The sequence below is a fragment of the Labrus bergylta genome, chromosome 5, assembly GCF_963930695.1.
Source record: "Labrus bergylta chromosome 5, fLabBer1.1, whole genome shotgun sequence".
Lineage (NCBI taxonomy): Eukaryota > Metazoa > Chordata > Actinopteri > Labriformes > Labridae > Labrus > Labrus bergylta.
Genome location: NC_089199.1, coordinates 16209599 through 16230524, shown reverse-complemented (window position 1 = coordinate 16230524; position 20926 = coordinate 16209599). Strand labels below are relative to the sequence as shown.

The 20926-nt window shown below is 39.7% G+C and overlaps 2 protein-coding genes across 2 annotated transcripts; one reads left to right on the top strand and one right to left on the bottom strand.

Moving 5' to 3' along the window:
• Positions 1-139: 139 nt before the first annotated feature.
• On the top strand, positions 140-14549 carry grm6b (glutamate receptor, metabotropic 6b). The gene is made up of 11 exons (XM_065954989.1): positions 140-520; positions 1527-2110; positions 5713-5929; positions 6985-7120; positions 7302-7456; positions 7746-7886; positions 8008-8208; positions 9131-9270; positions 9794-10417; positions 10498-10809; positions 12964-14549. Exons 2-11 carry the CDS (start codon positions 1553-1555, stop codon positions 13201-13203), a joined length of 2724 nt encoding a protein of 907 aa, XP_065811061.1. The 5' UTR covers positions 140-520; positions 1527-1552; the 3' UTR covers positions 13204-14549.
• Positions 14550-14767: 218 nt separating this feature from the next.
• traip (TRAF-interacting protein) lies at positions 14768-20644 on the bottom strand. Its single transcript, XM_065954998.1, is given in 17 exon segments — positions 14768-15299; positions 16132-16182; positions 16271-16375; positions 16454-16499; positions 16589-16744; positions 16857-16945; positions 17063-17152; positions 17244-17282; positions 17284-17330; positions 17452-17494; positions 17496-17568; positions 19102-19196; positions 19326-19453; positions 19537-19576; positions 19758-19841; positions 19953-20010; positions 20120-20644. Coding segments are annotated over 17 exon segments (1350 nt in total). The 5' UTR covers positions 20218-20644; the 3' UTR covers positions 14768-15191.
• Positions 20645-20926: the final 282 nt, after the last annotated feature.

Here is a 20926-nt window from a genome sequence, read left to right as displayed (position 1 = left end):
ACGAGCAAGGAGAGAGTTCAAAAGAGAGAGAAAGAGAGAGAGAGAGAGAGGGAGGGAGAGAGAGAGAGAGAGAGAGAGAGATAAAGGGGGGTGGTGATGCTGGGGGGAGTGCCTGGACAGAGATGCACGCAGAGGAAAACGAACGACAGAGAGAGAGAGAGAGAGAGAGAGAGAGAGAGCTTTTAAGGGATTTGCCAATGATTTGTAGAATCTCACTGCTGCTTTATTGCACTTTTCCACCACTTTTCCTAGACTCTGCCATGATAATACAGCCTAAAGCCTTTAAAAATCACAGTTATCCTTTTGTCTTTAATTATTTTTAGGGTACAGTTCTCAGTGTGTTCTGGTTATTTTGGAGAGTGCACAGCGGCTGTCTGAGATGACAGAGGATTTACTTTTGGTGAGGAGAGGATAGTCGTGGCTCTAAATATAAAGTCACGTTTCGCACCATGGACAGAGGCCTGTTTGGAAGAGTTCATGGGATGGATAAACTGAAGACTGGTCAATGAAGAATGGACTGGTAAGTTAGTCTTTGTCATGAAGACATTTCTATACTTGCAGATTGCCTGTAATTAAAGATTTGAAAAGTACATTTTATGCAACAGTTGTCTGATAATTGAAGCTTAGACTGCTGCAGATTTTTATTATGATCTTATTGATAATAATCTTTCCAAGACTTTTCTCTTTTTCCAACTTCACAGAGCATTATGTAAATATAGACAGATTGAACATCATACATGTGACTTTCAGTAAGAATAGCAATTTAAAAAAAATAAATCTGTAGGCATATAGGTATATAGGCATATATTGTTTTATAAAAGACATTTTGACTAACTTAAATCCTTTACCCCAAAATATTTTTTTATGACCAAATTCTGCTGCCAAACTTTAAATATATTCACACACCAGATCAAATCTTTTTTTCACTGTGTGTGGGATCCTTTTTCAATGATCCTCATGCAGATAAAATGAATCTGCTCCAACTTTTGGAGCATGAAATTCAGTAAAGCCGTTATAGATGTTTTGTGTTTTGCAAAATTTATAGTGTTTTCCATCATGGGCTCTCAGCTCTCCATGATAAAAGCTTCCAACTTTCACTCCTCTGCACACTCTCATCCTGCATGCGGGCTAAAATCTTCTCCTCAACTACAGACCATCTATGGTGTCCAAAGATGTAGCTTTTATTTCATGTGGCTTTCATAGATATTTTCAAAGTTGTATATAATTCACCAAAAAAAGGCACAAAAATGATGTAAAGAAAAGGGAGAAACCTTCAAATATCTGTTTTACCTCTTGCAGATCTATTGAAAGGTCTAAGTCGATTACAAAGTGATGAAGTAAAAAAAAAAAAAAAACAGCTTTAAAATTGAAATGTGTGCATAAGAGTAAATTGAAAGCATTAAGACCGATAAATGGAATTATCATTTTTACCGTTCTTCTTTTTTTATCTGTCTAAAAAATGCATACATCCTGTCATTAAATGTTATTGTGATCAAATGTTAAGGCCCGTCTCTGAATGTCCTCAGGTGTCAAAGGTAGAGGGAGTGGCTGGATGTTGTCAGTACCTCTGCTGGTCATCATCATGACATCAGAAGCTTGCTTATCCCATCAAATCAGTTCACCTTCAGGACACCAAATATGGCTCCAGCTGATGTGGGTGTTGCTGGTGGGTATCGGGCCAGGCTCCTGGGCCCAGCAGGGCACCCAGCCCCAGTCCATCAAAATCGAGGGTGACATCACCTTAGGGGGGCTGTTCCCTGTGCATTCCCGGGGTCCTGCTGGGGTGCCCTGCGGTGATGTCAAGAGAGAAAAGGGGATCCATCGTTTGGAGGCCATGCTGTACGCCTTGGACCAGATAAACAGTGACCCGGACCTGCTGCCTAACATCACTCTGGGAGCCCGGATCCTTGACACCTGCTCCAGAGACACCTACGCCCTGGAACAGTCGCTTACCTTTGTGCAGGCCCTCATTCAGAAGGACACATCAGATGTGCGCTGCTCAAACGGAGAGCCTCCCATCATCCCAAAACCTGAGAGAGTGGTTGGAGTGATCGGGGCATCTGGCAGCTCGGTGTCCATCATGGTGGCCAACGTGCTCAGATTGTTTTCTGTGAGTTTCTTTTTCCTTCTTGTTTTTGTTGACATAAAATAGTTATATTACTTAATTACTCTGTTCATTAAGTAAACTAGTGGAGGGAATCCAGGTAAAAGCCATTAACTATTTTTTTTTACCCAAATGAATCCCAAATAAGGATAAAGACACACATGGATAAAAGATCATGCATCACCCTGAGATAAATTAAAGGTGGCCTTAAATGATTGAAGGGATAGAAAACTGTTAAAAATTGAAACCAAATTATGATATTTTGAATATAATATTTTGAAATATATTCTCTCTTATTTTCATTCATTCAAATTGGTCTGGTAGCTGGAGAGGTGCCAGGTCACTTCCCGAGTCACCGGACCCCCCAACAGCTCTGGCGTACTTCCTACATAGCAGTGTGTAGCAGCCCCACTCTGACATCTCTCCATTAAAGCATGTCAATAGGTCCTGTTTGTGCATGTGTGTTTTCCGGGCCTATGTGTGTGAGAAGCATACCTCTTGACAACAGAGTGTATGTAACATATTCATTTGAATATTCAGATATAGGCAGTGGCATTGTGACTGAGTGTGAAGATCTTGTTTCACATAACTGCAACATTAGCAAACCAACTTGATCAGCTTGATCAAGTATTGAACATATCTCCTTGTCACCAGCTATGCTAAGATAGAGGACTTACTATATCATGAACACACACTAACACAAGTAGTCTTTAGACTCAAACTAGCTGAACTTGATCACCCGTTTCACTGACAAACCTGTTCATGTTATTGATTTAAGTAACTGCTGATGGCCAAGATGTACAGGTGATCAAAGGTGTCTTTGATTTGACGTCCACTCCTAGATAATTAAGGGGTCACCATTGAGTGTATTCTTAAGCATGGCCATGGAGAAGTTCAATTGCAGTTCACTTATGGATTCTACAAACCTAGTTTAACAATGTTTCCTTGGTATACATCATTTGTTCCCTGCTACGTATAGAGACACATTTGTAACCTGCTTCTGGTTTTGAAACACATGATTTAAAAAAATCAATTATTTGACAGTGTTACCGTGTCGACAGTCGATCCATGTCCCAGGATTCAAAGTCCATGGTTAGGGTTAGTCTCAGCACGCTAATCTGTTAAATGGGTTCAGTGTCCAGTTTTTTTTCTGTTTTTTTTTTTTACAGATGATTGACCCTTGATAATTGATTACACTGCTTACAGTGATGATGGGGCATTGAGTCAGTGTAAATCCCACATTATGTCATGTTCTAATCAATTTACTGACACAGTCTGCCAGAAATCTAGAAACGTCTTTAGATAAACATTAGTCAGGATCAAATTGGCCAAATTGGTTTTTACATGTTGTATGAAATCTATACCTGTCTTAGTGCTCCTCTTAGAGGCAGTCTCTATAGTGAGGATGTTAGCTTGAGAGCCAAGAAGCACAGCTTTCATACAGGCAGATGTTAACTACAGAATTATAGATCCCAACCTCCACTAAGCCCCTTTCAGCAGCTCAGGACCCTGGGCTGAAAATAGAGCATCAGGGCAGCGGGATGACATCGGTTCTGGGATAACAGCATCTTGTAGCGTAGACGGTGTGGAGTAGATTTAGCTAAATGGTGTGTTTCCTCCTGCTATCCATATGTGCTGCTCTCCGGACCGCGGATGCTTCTAGAATCATATCAACTTTACATTGAACATCTGCTCCAAGCCAGAGCTGGAGATGCTTTATCGTTCTCCATACATTCTCTCATCATGTTGGCTTTGATACGTTGAAACTGAAACTGTAGCTTAATTATTACCATTAGCAGTCTATCTCTGTTGCAGTTTATGAAGTTTGAACAATATCAGGGGTTTTTATACTCAGGTGGTGAAATAACATTACATTAATCAGAAGACTGACTCGAGCAAGGAGAGGGCTACACGCAATGAAATAAACATGAGTGACTGTGTCACTGATTTCAGTAGATTTTATACGTACTCTAATTTAAACATCCAAACACAAAGATTTAAGGACTTTTTGATGCACTCTCTTTTACATTACTGTGAAATTAATATCTTTTCCTCTTCTTTTTTTTTTACCACTGGTCAGTAAAAAAAAGCAATTTGAAAATAATGGTTATATAGATGTAAAGCACTCTTATCTATCTTTGCCATTTTTAGATTAAAAAATGTATCAGCATGCATCTATATATTCATATTATTAAGGATTTATGGCTGGTGGTCTATTTATAATAATACATTCAATTTAGTATAATCCAATACAAAAACGCACTATTTAAAGTCGTAATCATATTATATGCAGACTGTGTTGTCGGTGTTTTCCAAACTGCATACCTCCAGTCTTTTTGTAAATTCAAAGCGATTTGAAATGTAAAAAAATACAACATTCATTTTTTCATCCCAGGTACACCTTTTCATGACATCTGAAACTCACACACTCACATGTTTAACCTTTAGTTTTGTTTTATCGGGCCTTTAGGTCAGGGCTACACCACAATCATGTTTCCTTGGCCTGGATTACAGAATATCCACTATCTGTCTATTTACTGACAGTGAGAAGAGTTCAGCATTGCTGGATAGTAAGAGGATACTTGTTACTGATACGGCTCATTGATTTTACAAAGTGAATTGGTGCAGATGCTCCTACAGGATTCATATGGAAAGGATTATGTGTTTCCTTGTTAATTACAAATTTGTATGCAAATAAACCGTAGCACTTTGCTGACACATGACTTTCTGGACACTTGTCAAGTCAGACAGCGGACTAGGCAAAAAGTGATGGAAGGAGTTTTTTTTAGATTAATATCAATCCTGGTTGAAGATGTTGTCCGTAACTTGAAGGTTTACCGGTAATTTCAAGTTGACACAGGAGTAGATCGAAGATGCACATGGCCATCAGAATTAAATATATTGTATGGCTTACAGCTGAGAAATGCTAGCCTTTTTTCCAGTCTCTTGATCTCTGTCTCTCCCACTGTGCTTAACGTAATTTGACTAAAACCCCTATAATCCTTCCAGATAATCTGTGAAATGGTTCTCTCACTCCTCTCTCCTTCTCCCTTCACTACCCCTTGTGTCTACCTTTCTCTCCTCGTCCCCTTCAGAGGGCCCGGTGTTAAGCCATGCTGGGGGACCGGCATTAGCAGGGTCAGGGTTGAGACTATCGACATAAACTGTGTCATTAAAGAAGTAGCACACCAGTAAATTAATCTTCTCATCCATTTTCCCTGCAAACAAATGCTTTTACAGCTGTGGTTTCTACCATCTGTATCTCACTGTGACGTTATATCTTCAGCACAAACCGGCCCTGAGCAAACTGTGCTGTGAAAGTTGTCTAAACCCAGGAGAACACAGGCCCTACAAAATATTATAAATCTTTATTATACTCATATTTTTTTTAATGTACTGCAACTTGTCAGCACTAATGTGAAAGTCCTCCATTTGACACTGTTAAGGCTCTGTGAGTAAGCGGTGCATCATCCTCTGACATGGGTCACTGCCTCTTCCAGTCATTCTTTTTACCTTTTGTAGCTTACATCAGCTTTACAGTCAGAGATGCTTAATTTTTCCACTTGACTGGACCCTTTCATCACCGCTCACCCATATGCGTGTCTCAGATCCCCCAGATCAGCTATGCCTCCACTGCCCCAGAGCTGAGCGACAAAAGCCGCTATGAGTTCTTCTCCCGCGTGGTGCCTCCGGACTCCTACCAAGCGCAAGCCATGGTGGACATCGTCAAAGCCATGGGCTGGAACTATGTCTCCACCTTGGCCTCAGAGGGCAACTATGGAGAGAGTGGTGTGGATGCCTTCCTCCAGATATCCCGTGAAGCAGGTTGTGTATCTTGCTGTTTTAATATGAATTCACTGCCATAACATTAAGGCATTACTCATTTATTTATATTGCTTATTTGAAGACTACAATTTTTTTGGACATGCTAGTGATGTAGTTGATACACCACTTTGGTGTGAACTAAAATCTTACAACTATTGGATTCTTTACACTCTCACAGCTTGACATTTCTGAATTTCAAAGAGGATTCTTTGATAATCCCCTTACCTTTCCTCAAGTGCCGACACAGTTATTTAAAAAAATCCTTGATTACAATTAAATAGCCTTAAAAAGAGGTACACACAGACATTCATGTTCTCTTCATGATTTAACACAGCCTTATTAGCTCTTGACTTTTTCTTTACGACTTTTAATTCTGATCATTATTTTTGGTTAATGAGTGTTATCATGCTCCGACTGTACTCTATGTTTGGTACTATTATCAGTAACATGGAAACATAGTAACAATTATATACTTTCTAGTTTTGCTGTAGATGAATTAAAATGTCAAAATGTGGTAATAAAACCTGATTTACAGAATTTAGACTAGTGTAGTGGTTTCAGCACTGTCTAAGATACAGTATGATGCTCTGTATCTGTCAACTCAGACTTTCAGGCCTTCAGGCTACAGACAAGATAGGAACTCACTCATGCTGTAGTGATGTTTTGAGCAAACATTTAACGCTAAGTTTGGCATTCTTGCGACCTCACTGGTGACAATGCACTTGCTAAGCATCTCTAATGTTTATAATGTTAACCACCTTAATTTTCTTAGCAAGTAGCAATGCTAAAAAATGACAATGCTGATGGGACTGTCAATCTTGCTAGATGCTAAGACAAAAACCAAGGCATTGGAATAAATTCAGGTTCATCTTCATGATTTGTGAAAATTCAGATCTACTTCATTCAGATCTGAAGTGTAAATGTTTGCAATATCAATACATGGCAACTTATAATGTTCTTTCAGCTATGATTAAATTAGATTTGTGTGCTGTGAATTAGAAAAACAAGCATGTGCACTTATGCCACATTAAGTAGTCCCAATGTCTGTGACACAGGTGGGCTGTGTATTGCACAGTCCATAAAGATTCCCAGAGAGCCCAGACCAGGAGAGTTTGAGAAGATCATCAAGAGACTCATGGAGACCTCTAACGCTCGTGGGGTCATCATCTTTGCCAACGAGGATGACATCAAGTGAGTCAAGCTCAGCTGCTCATCATCTTTAGATGGGCTTAACAATCATCTTTAGATGGGCTTAACAATACTGTTTCAGGTTTAATTGCCAAATCTCTCTTTTTTGATGACCACACTTGGTATCTTGCAAGTGCATAAGGTAGAAGGTATACAATGAAGTGTAAAATCTGTCCTCTTTTAGACGGGTGTTGCAGGCGGCCAAAACGGCCAACCTGACAGGCCACTTCCTGTTTGTTGGCTCGGACAGCTGGGGGGCCAAAAACTCCCCCATTCAAGACCAGGAGGAGGTGGCTGAAGGCGCTGTCACCATCCTGCCCAAAAGAGCATCCATTGATGGTAGGGCCACACTATTAAATCAAAATATATCTGTAACAAACTCAAGGCAAAAGTAATATCTGTAATAGACTGTGACAAACGACAGTGATAGATGAGTCCAATATCAATGCAACAAATAAAGGAAATGATTAATGGTGATAGACGCTAGATATTTCTGCCCACTCCCTCAAATAATTCAATAATACCGTTATTATTTATAGATTAATATAAATCTGAGTAATGTGCTGTCAAAGATTGCATGACACTTTAATGAAACATGAAATTAAGTCTTGTATGTGAAACTGTTTAGCGTTCGACCAGTACTTCATGTCAAGATCCTTAGAAAACAACAGAAGAAACATCTGGTTTGCAGAATTCTGGGAGGATGACTTCAAGTGCAAATTAACACGCCCTGGTATTAAGTATGAACTTGGCAGAAGAAAATGTACAGGTGAGCAGGCTACAGTTTATGGAAGTCTTTTGAAGATTAAACTCTAAATTGAAGTAGTTCTGTGTTTGATAGTGGTTGAGTGTTTTCATCATTGTTGCATTTGATATTTGTCATCTCTCAGGAGAGGAAAGAATCAGTCAGGACTCTCAGTACGAGCAAGAGGGCAAGGTACAGTTTGTGATAGATGCTGTGTATGCTATGGCCCATGCCTTACACAGCATGCACCTGGACTTATGTCCTGGCTCCATGGGTGTCTGTGAGAAGATGGACCCTGTGGAGGGACAGATGCTCCTCCAATACATTCGCTCTGTCAACTTTAACGGTGAGCTTACGACATGACATTTTTCTTCTTTTTAGGCAGGTTGTAAATTCAGACTCCATTGTTTTATTTTTATTTTTGAAAATTTTTATTTCACATTGGTGAAGAAATTCCAATTAGGAAATGTATGATGCTCTTCATCAATACAGAATGTTTGAAAAAGAGCTAATTTAAAAAAAGAAAAAAAGAAAAGGAAGGTCAGCTTCAAGTCGGAGGCCTTGAAATGTTTCTGCTAATGCACCTAGCTACAGAATACAGCATATTTCTTCAAAGCATGTCCCTACCCTAGGGCAGGCTCCTCGCTCTTCTGTATACACAATGCTCCTGCTTTTCATCCTCGTCTTTCATTTAAAAAAAAAAAAAAAATCACAGTTTGGAAAAAGAAAGAAAAAAAGTGTTCTATGAAAGCATCCTATTTACTGCTCTCCTCTTGCTGGATGACCTTGGCTTGTATGGAAGATTTCCTGAGTGAGCGCCTGCAGGGACCTAAGACCAACATTCAATCACGTTAGGGCAACAGAGCAGAGTGCACTGGATAACTGTATGCATGGTGTAGAACCTTCACTAAAGAGCTTCCTGCACTCAGCTTTCACACGATTGCACAAGACTGAAGCAAGCAAACACAAGCTGTATTCAACTTTGTGTGGGTGTTTTCCCTGCCACTGAGGATGGGGATCAAACAATCAGTCAATCAATCTTTATTTGTATATCGCCAATTCACAACAAGCGTTATCTCAAGACACTTACACTTTGTCATGTTTTCTACAAAGACCCAACATCATGAGCACATTTAGCAAAGTTACAGTGGCAAGTCAAAACTTGCATGTATTCAGTTTAAAGATCTTAAAAGCCTTATCTCCTCTGACTCACTACTTTGCTTTATTGGACGTACACAGCTCATTAAAACTTTGTCTCTATCAAACAGGCAGTGCAGGAACTGGAGTGATGTTTAATGAGAACGGAGACGCTCCTGGTCGTTATGACATCTTCCAGTACCAACTATCAAACGTCACCAACCCTGGCTACAGGGTCATCGGCCAGTGGACAAACCACCTCCGAATCGATGTAAATTTTTATTTTTGGTCTATTTGAGGTAAAAATTTTACAGAGAGTTAGACATTTTGGTAAGATACCACTGTCGTGTTTGTTGGCTAACTATAAAGCTATAGCCAGAGACAAGTTAGCTCATAAAAGACTGTCGGCTGTGTGTCTGTATAAGTGTGTGTATTTTGTGGCAGTACTGTCTGAAACCAGCCAGTAATAGGCTTGCTATGTCTACGCTTCTTGTCTTGACAGACAAAACATTATTTTAATGCCAGATATCCAGAATGAGAGCCATATTGTTGCTTTTCAGCCAATTAATTTGACATTTGACCCTGATTCCCTGTCACATTAGATTACGCTGATGTGGCAGAAATTCGTTTGCATTCTAAAATTAGTAAGGAACAGCCAATTAATGTTTAAAGGCTTAATCCAAACAGTGTCCGCCTGAATTAATGACAGCAAGGCCTAGCTTTCTACATTGTCGTTCCCAGTGCCTGTCCTTCAAGTACAATAACACAATGTGTGTGTTTTACATCCACTCTAGCCTGATGACATGCAGTGGTCAGGTGGTGACCGTAAGGTCCCAGAGTCAGTGTGCAGTTTCCCCTGTGAGTCTGGAGAGAGGAAAAAGATGGTAAAAGGTGTACCCTGCTGCTGGCACTGCGAGCTCTGTGATGGCTACCAGTACCTCCTGGATGAGTTCTCCTGTGACATGTGCCCCTTCGACATGAGGCCGTTTAAGAATCGCACAGGCTGTCGGCCCACACCTATCATTAAGCTGGAGTGGAGCTCCCCCTGGGCCATCATTCCTGTCTTCATTGCAATCCTGGGCATCCTGGCGACCACTGGAGTCATTGTCACCTTCATCCGCTTTAACGACACGCCTATTGTTCGAGCGTCAGGCAGGGAGCTCAGCTATGTGTTGCTGACGGGCATCTTCCTCATCTACCTCATTACCTTCCTTATGATAGCAGAGCCCAGTGTGGCTGTGTGCGCCTTCAGGAGGCTGCTGCTGGGGCTTGGCATGAGCATCAGCTACTCTGCCATGCTCACCAAGACCAACCGCATCTACCGCATCTTCGAACAGGGCAAGAAGTCGGTCACGCCCCCAAAGTTCATCAGTCCGACCTCTCAGCTTATAATCACTTTTATACTCATCGCAGTGCAGGTATTCACACAAATGCCACTCTCACACACACATCATGTAGATCCTTTGTTACACTGTAAATAATGCTCCTTTCTCTTCAGGTTCTGGGAGTGTTCATCTGGTTTGGGGTCATGCCCCCCCACACCATCATTGACTATGAGGAGCAAAAGCCTCCAAACCCAGAGTTTGCCCGTGGACTCCTTAAGTGTGACATGTCCGATCTGTCACTCATATTTTGTCTGAGCTACAGTATTGTTCTGATGATCACCTGCACCGTGTATGCCATCAAGAGCAGAGGAGTTCCTGAGAACTTCAACGAGGCCAAACCCATCGGTTTCACCATGTACACCACCTGCATCATCTGGCTTGCTTTTGTACCAATCTTCTTTGGCACAGCTCAGTCAACTGAGAAGGTGGGGATTTCAAATTTATATAATCATTACTGGCCACCTCTTCTCAGATTTAAAGAACTTCTACACCACCTGACTACTTTAGTTTTATCGTTTCCTAATATTTTAACACCAAGTCATTTTTGCGGGAAATATATTTTTCATGTGGAAGATCCAGAATTTGCTAACAAAACACGACTTCTTAATGTGAGGCATCTACAAACTGATCAACCCAACAGTATTTCATGTACTTGAGATTATTGCCAGTTTAGCCATTAGGCTGCTGCTTATAAATGAATGCTTCACTTAATGCATCACTAATAACTATCCAGTTATATGTTGCCACTGTTCTCTGATAGGGCCGTTGCTGTTATGTGCCTTCTGGAACTGTCACACATTTCCAGGGCATGTTATCGAAAATGAATCCAAAATAGAAATACTGTAAGATTTACAGAAATGTCAATCCATGTGCAGAAGGTTATCATTTATCAATATGCACATTAATTACCCTTAATTGAACCTCTTAATTAGTGAGAGATAGCCCAACACAACATCCAATAGTGATGTGTTTAAGTACTTGTTACATCAATTTCAAAATTTAAATTGTGCATTTTATTTTGATTTTTATTCAATAAAAATGAACAGCTTAACGTATTAAGATATGTGGCGATGGATCCACTTATCAAAACAAGCAAAATAAAGTTTGCCAAATTATTATTTTTAGATTAATTATGGTTTTCAGTTAATCACCACATTATTGTGCAATCATTGATTGAACAATCAAGAGATAGGGCAATTGGTTTTTATTGGTAAGTTTAGTTTACCTGTACAGATTTTGTTTAAATTAACCTCTGGAGATTTATAATGGTGACTTACACAGCACATTGTAGATCTGTTATATGGGGAGAATTCCCAGAGATCTGTAGAATTATGCAATACACAATAACATGTGGTAACGGTAAGAGAGAAAATGAATCCCTCGGACGTTCAAAGGAAAGCCTGAGCTTGTTGTCTGTCATATCGCATTTGCTTCCTTCTGTACTCACAGGACATCCTGCCGTCACTGTACGGACTATTGAGTTTAATTTAGCTTGTGGGCTATTTCTGCCCTCACTAAGTCCAAGACTGACAGGGGAATATTTGAAAAACAGATATATGCTTTGACTAATAGAGAGCTGTATTATGAATCATTCAGGCTGAAACAATTGAAGCCCGAGGGGCTTTCAAAGTCTTTTCACCTCCTCCAAACGGAAATTAAGTGAATTAAGAAAAGAGAGGCTGGATAGAAAGGAGGTCAGCTGAGCTGAGGGATTGTAGGGACCCCTTGTAGACCAATTCAGCCATCCCATTCAATTAATCATCACTGAAAAAAGATCTATATATAGACACTAACTTTTATCCAGCTGATGGGCTGTTATCCTCCAATCATGTGTAAGAGCACGTGTGGGACAAAATGATCTACCTGCGTGATGTCTGTATTTACATATGGAGGAACCATTCACTGTTGTTGAATCAGTGTCTCTGCTCGCCTTAGGCCAAGTTCATGAATACAAGCCACTTTGTACACTACAGCTTCTTTATAGAAATGGAGACCATTAAGACGATCAAATAAAAGGAATAATAGAGATGATAAAAGAAACGATATACGCATCATCATGTGAGATACCAAGATGTGCCATTGCTGCAGAGGATAGTGTACAATTGATGACTTATTTATGGCACAAATATATCTTATTTATGGCACATATGGCTTGATTTATTTATTACCTATACCGTTTGCTGGAATAATGAGTTCATAATTTATTGGAGGCAGATCTCAGGAGAAGTCACTTTAAATTACTACTGTTTGCTTTGCAATGAGAAGAACAGTCAGTAGAAGATCTGGTCAAAGCCCATAAATAGAGCCTCTTTTCCTGACTTCATATAGCAGGTCATAAATCATTCATTAGGAGAAAAACACTGCCTCCTGTGCTTTGAGATGAAAATTGTAAAGACTGCGCTGTGACAACCTATGAGGTGACATACAGTATATTCTGTATCTATTGAAGCTGTGGAAGATCATTTGATCAATAATGACTGCATACTGATGGGGATCCAAAGACTTATGCCACAATCCAATGATTTTCTCAGCAATATTGCGTAAAATGATCTTCCTGACCGACTGTTTCTCTGTTGCAGATGTTCATTCAAACCACCACCCTGACCGTGTCTATGAGCCTGAGTGCTACGGTGTCCCTGGGCATGCTCTACATCCCCAAGGTCTATGTCATCATCTTCCACCCTGAGCAGAACGTCCAGAAGAGAAAGCGCAGTTTCAAATCCGTGGCTCAGGCAGCCACTGTGTCCACACATCTGTCCCAGAAGTCCAATGACAAACCGAATGGAGAGTCCAAGATTGTGCCAGACAGATCACAGTAAAAAAAAAAGAAAGAAGTAAACTGGGTCCTTGTTCTCAACACTAACAGCATACACTGCACTGAAATGACAGGATGTCAGTGTAAAAAATCAGCACTAACTTAAGTTTGACTTGACTTTTTTTTCCTCTTTTGGACTATCGATTGAAACACCAGCAAAGACATTTCAGGATTATATTTGTTTTCCTACTTATTGGAATGATTCTGATCTGCTGAACCTTGGCTGAGGGATAATGGAAACGAATGCTCACTTTTAAATGGAATACTTTCTAGCACATCTGAACAAGAACGAAGGCTGTTGAGCCATCTCGAATGGACAGCAACATTAAAGATATTTTACTTTCCAAATCCACATTTACACCTCAATGTGACAATGAGGTATGGTTTGGTTGAATTTCCCTGAAAAAAGAGCTGTTACGGAAAAACAATGTTAGTTAAAAAGGCAACCTTTGCCCTACAGGAAGATGTACGTAAATGTGTGGAATCCCTCGGGGTCAGTGGAGCTCATTGTTCAATGTTTACTGGCTCCAGTTGCACTGCATGGATTGTGTTTAATGTGTATATGAATGTTCTGAAATATTGTTTGTACGGGTTGTCGTAACTTTCTCTTCTGATTGCACTGGAAGGAACTAGCTTTTGAAGTACACCAAGACCTTCTCCTGTTACTATTTATGATCAAGACCCCTGGGAAGCTATAATTAATTGCTTTCTTTTAACCACTCACAGGAGAATCGTTCAACATCCAATCACTAATGCAACAATGTATTTCATTTAAATTACAGTATTGTACAGTTATTATACCAACTAGTTTTCATTGTGGAATCTGTAAATTCATGGCGGCAGACAGGATACAGGTGATTGTGAACAGGATACATGTGTTCTGCTAGGTACTTTTACTTCTCCATGATAGAAAACAGAGTTTGGGATTTCCTGATATTGTTTATTTAAATACCATGCAATCAGCACAAAGGTCAGCCTGTCAGACAACATGGTTAAATCACAGACAAGCTACTATTACATAAAGGCACAGGGACCTTGTCGGAGAGCTTCATGTAAATGTTTTTATTTAATGAATTGGTGCCATGATAAGGTCTTCTATCCCTGCATTCCTATTTCTACAAAAGTTCATTTCATATCAGCTAAACCCTAAAAAGTATTATTTGCCATTTTATTATTTGCAGTGTACTTTTGAGTACATCACAATGTTTAACTCAGGTTTAATCAAGGGTGTTTTAAATAATACTTTTATTGGGAATTTCTTTCTGTAGTGGCGTAGGATTTGAAATACAAATGGATCAACTTGCAGGTCATTTGTCAAAGTAAAAGACATCTGTGTAAAAAAAAAAGAAAGAAAGAAAAGAAAACAGTCTGTACTGCCATCTTGAGGCTGGAACACCTCATTGTAAATACAATCCTAAAAAAGAGGGACTTGATGGCAGACCCCACACAAACCTTAATTTAAAAAAAAACAAAAAAAACCCTTTTGTTTATTTGAGTTGATTTACATGCGACAGGACCTTTTTTAAAAAAAAAAACTACAGTATATCCACATGTAGGTGTTCAAGGAGAAGTGTAGAAAAATAACTGAATATTTATCATATTAAAGAGAACAGATGCAGCAATGATTTTAAAGGACATACAACAGAGTACTGACATTCAAATGGACCCAAATAAGTTGGCTTTGTCTCTCACATACGAAACACACCCACAAAACAACAAGTAGAAGGCTGGTCGAGACACTGACCACACACATGTTCATCAGTTCTAGTCATCACTTAAAAAAATATATACAGCAAGTTGACTGATGTCGCCCAAACACTCAACCTCGTGTCACAATTATGGTCAGTTACTGCTTTTGAAATAAAAGTTCAAACATGTAGTCCTGTTTGGTGATGAGTAGCTGGTTATAAGTGCCACAGGAGCACCAATATGCTTCATCATGTGCAGCAATCTGTCCTTTGATTCCCTTTCCAGATACACGGATGTCGTCGTTTACTCAAGGAAGCTGTCCAATGTCAGGCAGGTCGCAATCTTGGGAAGGGGCCTGGTTACCTTTTTCCTTTTAGCTTTCATCAGCGGACGAATCTCTGATAAAGGAGACTGCATCGAAACACTTGGTTAAGGAATGCTAAAGTTCATGTTTTTTTCATGCAAATTGGATGTAGGATTTTAAAACTTCTTGTTACTATTTTCTTAAAGTGTATTTTTTAAGCCTTGGTACACCCACACAGTTGTCTTTAAATCATTCTTGCGGATAAGACCAGGAACAGTTTGTGATTGGTGGCGCTATGGTGACAGTGTATCTTTTGATTCATTGAAAGCACTGAGTGTGATAAAAGGTCACCAAGTCCTCCTGTCAGAAAAGTTTCTCCAAAACTAACAGGTTAGTGGTGCTGTCATTCAAACAAACTCGGTTGCAGCCACATATTCCTGAGAAGAGGTCATAGCATAGTCTCAATCACGAACACCTGTGTGGGTGTGCAGAGGCTTTAAGCTGCATTCTGTTTTTGTAAGTTCAGACCAGTGAAAGAAGGTTAGATGCATCATTGAAATATCACTTTATAAAAGTGTCAACTGTTAGAAATACAGTATCAACACATCTAGCCAAGAAAGCAGTGTAAGCAATCATTATGTTTTAAACACCTGACACATGTAAAGTGTGTCTTAAGTCCAGTATCTAAACTCTGTTTGGATCCTCTGAAAATCATAAGGAATATTTGTGTATTAGCTGTTCACTTCATCTACCAGTTACTTGCTCACTGCTTCTGTCTGCCATATGTTGCCCGGCAGACAGTAAGAAGTGTTTTTTCATGGCTAATCGAGCATGAAACTATTGACTGACAAGATGAATGGTCAAATCTAACTAAATTAATGTTTACGTAATTCCTCAATGGTTTGACAAGTATGTTCCAAGTGACAGAAAAAAGGATACAGGTTGGATGAATTTAGTACGTCCTCCTAAACCATCATAGCCAGTCCTCACCTGAAACGAGAAACATTTTTTGTCATCAAAACACTGAAGGGATCATTTCCACTTAGCATCATTCGATCTGAAGCTCTGAAGTACATACAGCGCCTGGCTTCCTCTGAGGGTCCAACATACTACCGAACGTCTTCTTTCTGAAGAGGAGCGAGTTCCTCAAAAAAGGATCAATGGATCCCTCCTCATCTCGAGCCTGAGGTAAGAAATCATATTCAGGGGCATTCACGATTGATTTTAAAATGGACCATGTGAGTGACATTCACAAACCTACCTTGCTTTTAGCTGAACATTTCTCATTGTGCTTGGACATAGAAGACCTGAATATAGAAATTGAGAGTTTCTGTTTTGTTATTCAGCATATAAGACAATTTAAAAAACAAAACAAAATCAGCAATGTTAAACTTACGCTGGAGGGTCCAGCCGCATCTTCTTTGATGGGACCTGCATCGGCTTCTTGGCTACATTATCAGGCGTAGTGACGTCATAAGTCATATTGAGGTCAATATCATTGCTACCTGCTGTGTGGTGGAGATAAGGCTGTTTCAGCTCCATTGGTGCTGGGCTGATAGATGAACAGAGAAAATCGTCAGTAATTCCCAGACAGATGTGTGTATGATGATGTCATAAAAAGACATAAAGTAAGAACATTTCTGTGAGGTGGCTGAGAGACACACCTCTCAAAAACTAGTCGACTCAGGGCTTCATTCGTCCGTGTCGGAGTGCTCAGAGTCCTCTGCAGAAACTCCACTTTCTTCTTCAGACTCTTCAAACAGACAAACATGCAGGAGATACAAAAGTGAATTTCACAGATTTAAAGTAAAAGCATATTTTATATTATTCATCCATCCATTTCTCTTCGTATTTTAAGGATTTCTCTTACAGAGATCTCTTTGTCAGCGTTGGCCAAATCGCTCTGCAGTGACTTCATGTCCTCGTTGGTCTGCTTCACCTCCAGTGAGGCTTTGTGTAACTTAAACAACACAAAAAAAACTTAAATTATAAAGATTTCACATACAACAATGGAATTCTCGCAGCGCAGTGACTTTCTAACATAAAGTTACCTTATTGTTTGAGGTGAGCACTTCTCTCTTGAGCTTCTCACCACATGTCATTTGAAGATTTCAGGCTTCCCTTCAGATTATCATACTCTCTAAAAAAGGAAGGGAGGGGATATGCTCTCAGTGACTGAAGACATCAAAAGTTATGTTTGTCCTTAAACAACACAATGTGAAAATCACTTAAAATCAACAGCCCTCGAGGGCTCCTTACTTTTTTGAGGAGAGATACAGTAGATAGAGAGTTGCTCCATTGCTCGCTTGGCTGATGCCCATATCTGTGATCATGGACTCCACCTCAGCTCTCTGGCCCTGTAATAACACCTCCAAACTGGAAAAAAGAAAACCAAAAAAAAAAACACTATTAGTACATGGCATGGGTATGCCTTATTTGACAATGAATAAAGACACGGTTCTACAGTACTAACAAGGAGCATTCAGATTATTCAATTAACAATCTGTTCAGTATATTGCATTTTAGAGAAAGGCTGGTTTGCATATTTAGAATTTCAATATAATTTTGTTTTATCTATTTACCTGAGTCTCTAAGGTAACTGAAAAATGGAATCCCTAATTGTATCTGCTAGTTAATCTATATCAGCCACGAACTCCAAATACACAAATGCTCATGTGAATACTTAAAGGACCATCATTCTAATGTTATTGAGGTAATCGGGTCAATCAATTTCTTTTCATACTTTCAGAATGATATGTATTGAGTAAGGCTGGGAAATATAACAAAAAATGTTATCACAATAAAAATTTTCCTATCAGTCGATATCGAGAATTATCACGACAAATGTCAAATCATTATTTCTTGGAAATGTTTAAAGGGATACTTCACCCGTTGAAACATGAATCTGTATTGACATTGGGTCATATATGTAGTAGAAATGTGAAATACATTTTGAAGTTGGTGCCTTCTTGGCTGTGAAAAGGCACAAAGTGTCTTTTTGGCTCATGTGGATGAAAGACACTAAATCCCAGAATGTACAGCACTGCAGGCCACTCCACTAAGGTCATGGTTTACAGACATATTTACTTCAACACATAAGGCCGTTTCCTCTATTGATTCCGAGATTTCTTCCAGAAGGAATTAGCATCTTGGAAATTCCTGGCAGAAAACAGACTCTGTCTGTGTCCATAGGCAAACAGTGAGAGCACAGACACTACCAGTCCGCCCCAGCACGAGCCGGCCCTGGCCCCGGCTCCTCATCGCCGCCGGCAGTCTCGGCTGCTGAGCTTGCGCAACCATTCAAAAATACTACCAGGTTTCTAATGATACAAAGCTTAATGCAAATGGGTGAAGTAAACCCTTAAGGCTGATTTCGGCTCCTGAGTGAAAGCTGAAGAAACCAGATGGTTAATTGTGGTTAAATTATTCTCTATTGTTAGAACTTGACAAACTCTACTTGAACAGAGCATCATTTCTCAATTATAAGCACAGAGCTGGAAAACGCTGATATGACAGTTTTCTGTTGTGCAGTAACACTTATTGGTCTGCTGCTTGCAGACTGTCCAATAACACTCATTTGGGACATTTGGTCATTTCTTTCCTTCTGTATGTCCTTATGGGTGATATTGTTTCTAATGGTGGAAAAGGTTTAGTGTTGTTGCCCGTTTCAGATGCCCATGTCTTCGGCACAGTTTACAGAGCACGCTACTCTTTTTATTGTTAGACTGTAAATAGTTAAAATATCATATTTTTGTTACAATTGTGTGATCAAAATTATATTGCTATTATTAAAAAAAAATGTTGATAATTATCTTCATAGTTTTATCTCCCAGGCCTAATTTTGAGATAAATAAAGTGTGGCTGAACTTTGAAGACAAAATTTGATAGCACTTGTGTGAGTAAAGAAACCTTTCAAAAGTTTTCATTTTGGTCCTGAGTCGCCGGGCTTCCTCCTTGGCTGACTGAACGTCATTCTGTTGTGTCTCAAGGTAGGACATCTGTTTCTTGTGAAAAGAAAAAAAAAAAAAAGCAAATAAATATATACATAAATCAGAATAAATAACACCTAATGTCAGAAACAGTACAAGTCAGCATAGAATGTGGTTTTATTTGAAGGAGAACTGGCAGCTTACTCTGAGGGCAGAACACAGCATCTCCTTTTCCATAACGTCTTTCCGCACACCGTCCAGGTCTCTCCGCTGCCTCTCCACAGTGTCCTTCAAGCCCTCCACCACCTTCTGCTTGTCCCGCCAGTCTCGCTCTACAAATGTGTTCGACAGTTTATGAAGATGTGCTTTATTGTTCTTAAATAATAGTGCTTAACAACATTGTCAAATTACTCACCTTTAGAGCTTAAAATTGCCTTCATCCTATCGACCTCATTCTAAGTAAGGAAGAAAAACACAATTAGAAACACAAATTTATGATATAATGAGAAGTGAAATGGACTATCTGTATCACTTGCCTGATCGTAAGAGAAAATCTAAACAATGATTCACCTCCTCACAATCAATGTATCTTAAAATAAAGACTGATGTTTTGTTTAGGTGCTCTACGTTCAGTACCTGCAAGCTCTCAGGGTCCGCTGTTGCCTCCTCTTCTCCACCAATGTCAAAGAACAGCTTGCTGATAATGTGTCTGGTGCTGACCTATACAGAAAGACATAAGTTTGTATGTTGACGTTTTCCTTCTGTTTGACCCAACCAGTTGAGCCTCTGCTGGTAAGTAAGCAGCTTGGTGGCGTTTGGATGTTACATTACCTGTTTTCTACATTGTGGGCAGGTTTTAGTGGGCGCCGTCTGAAACCACTGGAGCAGACTTAGAAGAGACAATGAAAGTAAATCAAACCACATTTAAAACACGACATACATTTTAATTTATTTTGTTAAACAAAACTGTAGATTGAGATAGGGCCATATGGGATTACCATTCATAGTGGAAAGTGTGTCCGCAGTGGATTGCAGCAACATCTCTGGAGTGATCGAAGAAATCAGAGCAAATGGTGCAATATGCTCGGATAGGCATCTTAATGTGAGAGTGTCAGCCTGTTATTTATGATAAGGAAAACCACACTCGGCGATGAAAAGGTGTTACATGAGCATATTCGTGAGTGTTAGGTCTCTTTTTGTTTGTTTGGCTGAAGCTGTGACGATAGAGTTGGCCAGTACGTTACAGACCATACACTCGTGACGTAACCAATAAGCTAGGCTAACGCTGTTTAGCTTTGGTTAGAGGTTCGTTGCCCTTTAATGCCTTGCGATGCGTACGAAACAAATACGTTAAGTTACCGCGCCGCCCTGAGTTGAAAGCTAACATCCATATTGTCGCGTTGGTTTACACCATAGACTGTAAATATTACACCCTAGTTGAATTAGCCCCATTAGACAAACCACTTCTAGCTAACATGAACACAACTGCGGCAGTGTTTCCCCGCTGCACGTTCAAACGTAAGTCCCGCCCCCTAATGCTGCATTTAGGTGCTGCTCGTTAACGTGGGTATTCTCTTGAAATGTTATTTAAAGCAAATCCTACCTTCATCAGATAAACTAGAACTTGCTTATCGCCGCTCAGTCTACGTCCTCGGGTCAGGGTCATTCATCCACCTGACGGTTTTGATATCACAATGACCCAATACTGCTAGTTTCCTATTATAGCCTACCCCCCTTTTACAACAGACGTGTGCCTTAATCCATTATCATAGCCATTAGAATGCATTGCTGTTTTATTCAGTTTT

Bases quoted from the DNA above. Each gene is read 5' to 3' on its own strand.
- grm6b (XM_065954989.1), top strand. From the start codon at position 1,553: ATGTTGTCAGTACCTCTGCTGGTCATCATCATGACATCAGAAGCTTGC. The intron at 5,930-6,984 runs GTTGTGTATCTT...TCTGTGACACAG, and splicing joins CCAGATATCCCGTGAAGCAG to GTGGGCTGTGTATTGCACAG. The intron at 7,121-7,301 runs GTGAGTCAAGCT...GTCCTCTTTTAG, and splicing joins GCCAACGAGGATGACATCAA to ACGGGTGTTGCAGGCGGCCA.